This window comes from Anarrhichthys ocellatus, unplaced genomic scaffold (assembly GCF_004355925.1).
Source record: "Anarrhichthys ocellatus isolate YVR2014 unplaced genomic scaffold, GSC_Weel_1.0 scaffold15, whole genome shotgun sequence".
Classification (NCBI taxonomy): Eukaryota; Metazoa; Chordata; class Actinopteri; order Perciformes; family Anarhichadidae; genus Anarrhichthys; species Anarrhichthys ocellatus.
Genome location: NW_022280045.1, coordinates 7,827,225 through 7,831,399, shown reverse-complemented (window position 1 = coordinate 7,831,399; position 4,175 = coordinate 7,827,225). Strand labels below are relative to the sequence as shown.

Here is a 4,175-nt window from a genome sequence, read left to right as displayed (position 1 = left end):
CATCTCCTTTGAAGATGTAATGACTTGTTGTGATGCAGAGTTACTTGGTTTTCAATAGTCACACCATTATCACTCTGTGTGGGTCCAAAATGATAAATGTTCCACTTATTGTGTCACGCTGATACTAGAATTCCCCCCCGGAAGCTCCACTTCCATCAGTATGTTGTTGAGATTTTCAAAAACAACCAGCTAAATCAAAAAGGGATGAATTGGAGTGAAGGGACAAAGAGCATTGTTCATTCACTATTTATATCGACTGCATAATCTATTCATTAGCATTGATGTGAACCATCGCTGAATACTTCGACCCCCATCAAACACCATAACAACGCTAAGAACAATACTACCCCGATTCACCCACAGAGGCGGAGGCAGTGAGGGTTTCCGGTGAGTGTCAGGGGGAGACCGTCTCTACAAGCAGGGAACCTGTCACTGTTGTCACTTTGTTTGTGAGGGGAGGCCATCAATCATGGACCACAGCGAACCCTGCTTCACATTAACTAGTCCCTGCGTTACAACGTTTGGGAAAATACTGCATCAAACTGGGGTTTTGATTGAGGGGGGGGGCAGGGAGAGGGGATAAGAAACAATTAGACAAAGGATGGAAGGAGGGGACCAACACCAGTAAACAGCGCACATTTCTTCAAGAGTGGCTGTCATCTATTGAAGCTCCTCCATCAAAACTACTCCAGGTTCTGCATCATATATGGTATGGATAGGAGCGACCTCTCAGCACTTCACTGCTCCTGTTATCTGAACAGCCTGGCCTGACGAGTTCTCAAAAAGCCTTTAAGACCAGGACCTTTGAGAGCGGCCAACAATAAGCCTTCTTTAGCACGGTGAAAGTGACAGCATGGTCCTCTCCCCCTCACAGCCATTAAACCTCTTCCTGGATAAACAAGGGGAAGGCCCTTTATGAAGATGGAGAGGCTCACAAAGAGAGGAGCCATTGAGCCACTGAGGGGCCCGTCTTTGTTTTTGTGTTCAGGGTCTTCTCAAAGGATACTCTGATAGGAGGGGGAGCTCTTATTTTTGTCTTTTAGAGCTCCTTACTGCCAGTCTTCTCTCAGCTGTGCCAAAACAAAGATGTAAACTTAATTGACTGTATCATTTGCACAAAGTGAGGAGTTTTAACAACTGTTTGAGTGTCCGATTGATGATTTGTTTCACATTTATATGGCTCCTTGTGTTGAAATGCAGAATGCAGAATATTGTGCACCCATTTCTCAGTTCTTTGAGAAACAAGAACGACAGAGAAACAAAGTGGTTACTCCTGCATTTATTTCTGTTATGACCCTTAAATTCCCAGAATATTAAATCAGGAACAACCCAATGGTCATGGATTGTGTGCGTGTTTGCCTCCGGAGGTGCCACCTTTTGATGCTGTCAAAGGGAGGCCCTGTCTTCTGGTGATGGGCTGCCATGTCTGTTGATGGGTTGCGAGATTTAGGACAACATGCTGATGGAGCTGCGTCGTCTTTGGAGTGTGAATGAGGGGCACCTGTGACCTCTGGTTCACGCTCTGCTTGTGGCCCGCTGTGTGAGCACCACGCTCAGGACACACGCTGGGACTGTCAGCTCTTCAACCATCCACTAAATGGGCAATGATTGGACGGGCTCTGCAGGTCTGCTGCTGATAAACTAGTGTGCACGCACACACATTTAACATCAAATCAAATCAGATTCCTTGTCGGCTTTATCAAAAGTTTGAATCATTCTATAAATATCGCTCTTCTGATAATGCAGGGAAGACACCTAAAAAAGTAACAACATACACTTAATCCCTGAGTAATCCCGGGAATTGATTTAGTCTGGTCTTCATTTAGCCACGTCATTATCTTTACGATCATGCCCTAATCTATTTCAGCGGGATTTCCAATCTGGCAGGAGCTCAGACAGACCTACATGCAACAGACCCTGCCCCACCCTCCTCCCAGCACTGAAAGCACGCCTCTCGTTTCCTCTCAGTTTCCTTACCTCATTAGAGAGGTATTTACTTTCAGCCAGAAAGCAGGTGTCACTGTCACTGCAAAGGGGACGGTCAGGTGTGGACCAGGCACCTAGGAGGGGGGCTATAATTAAAGGGCTGCTGTACACGGGATGGTAATTGAAAAGATTTGTACAGCTTTGAGATAAAGTCAAAGTGTAACCTATATAGCATTTTTCAAAAGTAGCATAGGCTCATCTGCCTCTAAATGAGTAGACATCAGCATGACAACCTGATGGGGTTTTTGAGGGAGGAGAGATGACAAAGACGCCATAGCAGCAAGTATTCTATCATAGAAATATTTTTATTCATCTCAAAAAATACAGTGCTTTTCAAAAATGTTCCTGACCTGCTGGGGCAAATGTGTCGTATCAAAAACAGGGAAAATCAGAGCAAGCAAGAGGCCAGGAATATCTCCTAATGTCCATATAAAAAACACAAATGTGTGTGTAAACATCCCTCTCATGTAGGTTTTTAAAACATTTACAAAATGTACAAAAATACGTTCTAGTGTGCAATAGTCCTTTTCCTCAAAAAATCAGTTGAGCTGAAATCCTACCATGGTCTCCACACATCTGAGTCTAAGGTGACCCGAGGTGCGACAGGTGACATGTGATGATTGTTTTGTGCTCCGAGAGGCATAAGAGCTGCGCTGGGAACAAGAAAAGCAAACTGTCCATCCGGTGTTGGCACCACCTGGAAGCCACCGTACAGCTTTATCGCTTCTGGGGAAGCGTGCATTGATGAGCCACTTTTGGACGGCATCTGTGGAGCGGAGGCCGCTGGAATCTGTGTACCTGTCTGTCCAAGGCTCAGGGCAACCGGGTGAGGTGTGTAGAAGTTCACGGTGTTGATCTGGGTCATGCAGGATGCCAGGTGGCTGAGGAGACGAGTCCTCACATCTGTGTTCACCCCTTCACATGTAGAGAGGAAACGGGTGACCTCTCCTACACACTCGCTGAACCCGGCTCTGTATTTACCCAGGACGGACGGGTCTGTGTTCACAGCAGCTGGAGACGAAATACAAATATATACAAATGAATACACAAATAGATAAGATTGTGTTCTATACTTTAAAGGGAATATTAAGAAATTAAGATATTATGAATAAAAAGAATATCATTAAATAATTGGCAAATTGGCTCACTTGAATAATGAAAATAATATTTTATTCACTTGGTTGGGGCTTTGTGTAATCAAGCCTTAAGGGCAAGCACACCAGCTGTGTGTGAGCAATGAATCTTGGAGACCCTGGGTACATGTTCACCATCTAAAGTTAGACATCCAAGAATTATTGCGCACACATCAACATAAATCCAGAAACGGCAGCTACATACCAGTCATCTGAAGTTGCTGCAAGTTCCTGAGGTGCTTCACAGTCATCTCAAGGATATCCGCCTTCTCCAGTTTGGAGTGTCTGGAGCTCTAAACGGAAGAAAGTGACCATTAAATGTGGACCTGAATGTGGTTCCTAATTTCAATCCATCTTAATCTTGGAATAAAGATTTAGTGTGGAGATCCTTACATCTTTCTTGAGTGCGTCCAGGATAAGAGTCTTCAGCTGGCCCAGACTCTCATTGATGCGCGCACGTCTCCGCTTTTCCATGATTGGTTTGGATGACTTGAAATAGAAAAGAAAAACAGTTCATATGACAGTTTCAAAATAAAACGATAGATGTGAAACAGAAGCATGTTTACAAAACAAACTGTTCCGATAGCCTACCTTTCTGTTCTCTGACAGACTCCGGGGTTTTTCGGGTGTGGGGTCCCCACTTGCCGGTGTGGCAGCCACGGCGCTGGGAGAGGTTCTCTCTAAAGTACCGGCTGGCATCTTCAGGTTTACAAATAAAAGTCGTCCAAAATAATATTTGATCATTAACAGAATGATGCGCAGCAATAAAAAGTCAGTCTCGTGCAGTGCGTCCCGCTTTCTCGTGGCGCACCACAGAGCAGTTTACTGATGACAAATGTCACAAGTGACTTCTGTCTCCTCGCCAAACTGACATCCAGTCCGCTCCTCTTTCCAGCGCATGGGGTTTATTTATAGAGCCCGCGAGCCTGCACGCGAGCGGCTCGTGTGAGAGTTCCCCGGGTTTCATCATTCCGTCCAATGGGCGCGCGGGACACGGTGCCGGGGAGGCGGCGGGCTCGTGCGACAAGGCGCTCTCATTGGCTACCTGTCAGGATG

The 4,175-nt window shown here is 45.6% G+C and overlaps 1 protein-coding gene across 1 annotated transcript; it reads right to left on the bottom strand.

The window, feature by feature from the left end:
* Nucleotides 1–2,542: 2,542 nt before the first annotated feature.
* LOC116387767 (transcription factor HES-1-A-like) lies at nt 2,543–3,818 on the bottom strand. The gene is made up of 4 exons (XM_031855145.1): nt 3,711–3,818; nt 3,513–3,608; nt 3,325–3,412; nt 2,543–2,997 (listed from the first exon to the last, which is right to left on the bottom strand). The coding sequence occupies exons 1-4, from the start codon at nt 3,816–3,818 to the stop codon at nt 2,543–2,545; spliced, it is 747 nt and encodes a 248-aa protein (XP_031711005.1).
* Nucleotides 3,819–4,175: the final 357 nt, after the last annotated feature.

Excerpts from the sequence above, each read along its gene's own strand:
- LOC116387767 (XM_031855145.1), bottom strand. The coding sequence starts at position 3,818 with ATGCCAGCCGGTACTTTAGAGAGAACCTCTCCCAGCGCCGTGGCTGCC. Across the intron at positions 3,609-3,710 it reads GTCTGTCAGAGAACAGAAAG|TCATCCAAACCAATCATGGA; the intron begins GTAGGCTATCGG and ends TTCTATTTCAAG. Across the intron at positions 3,413-3,512 it reads TGGACGCACTCAAGAAAGAT|AGCTCCAGACACTCCAAACT; the intron begins GTAAGGATCTCC and ends TCTTCCGTTTAG.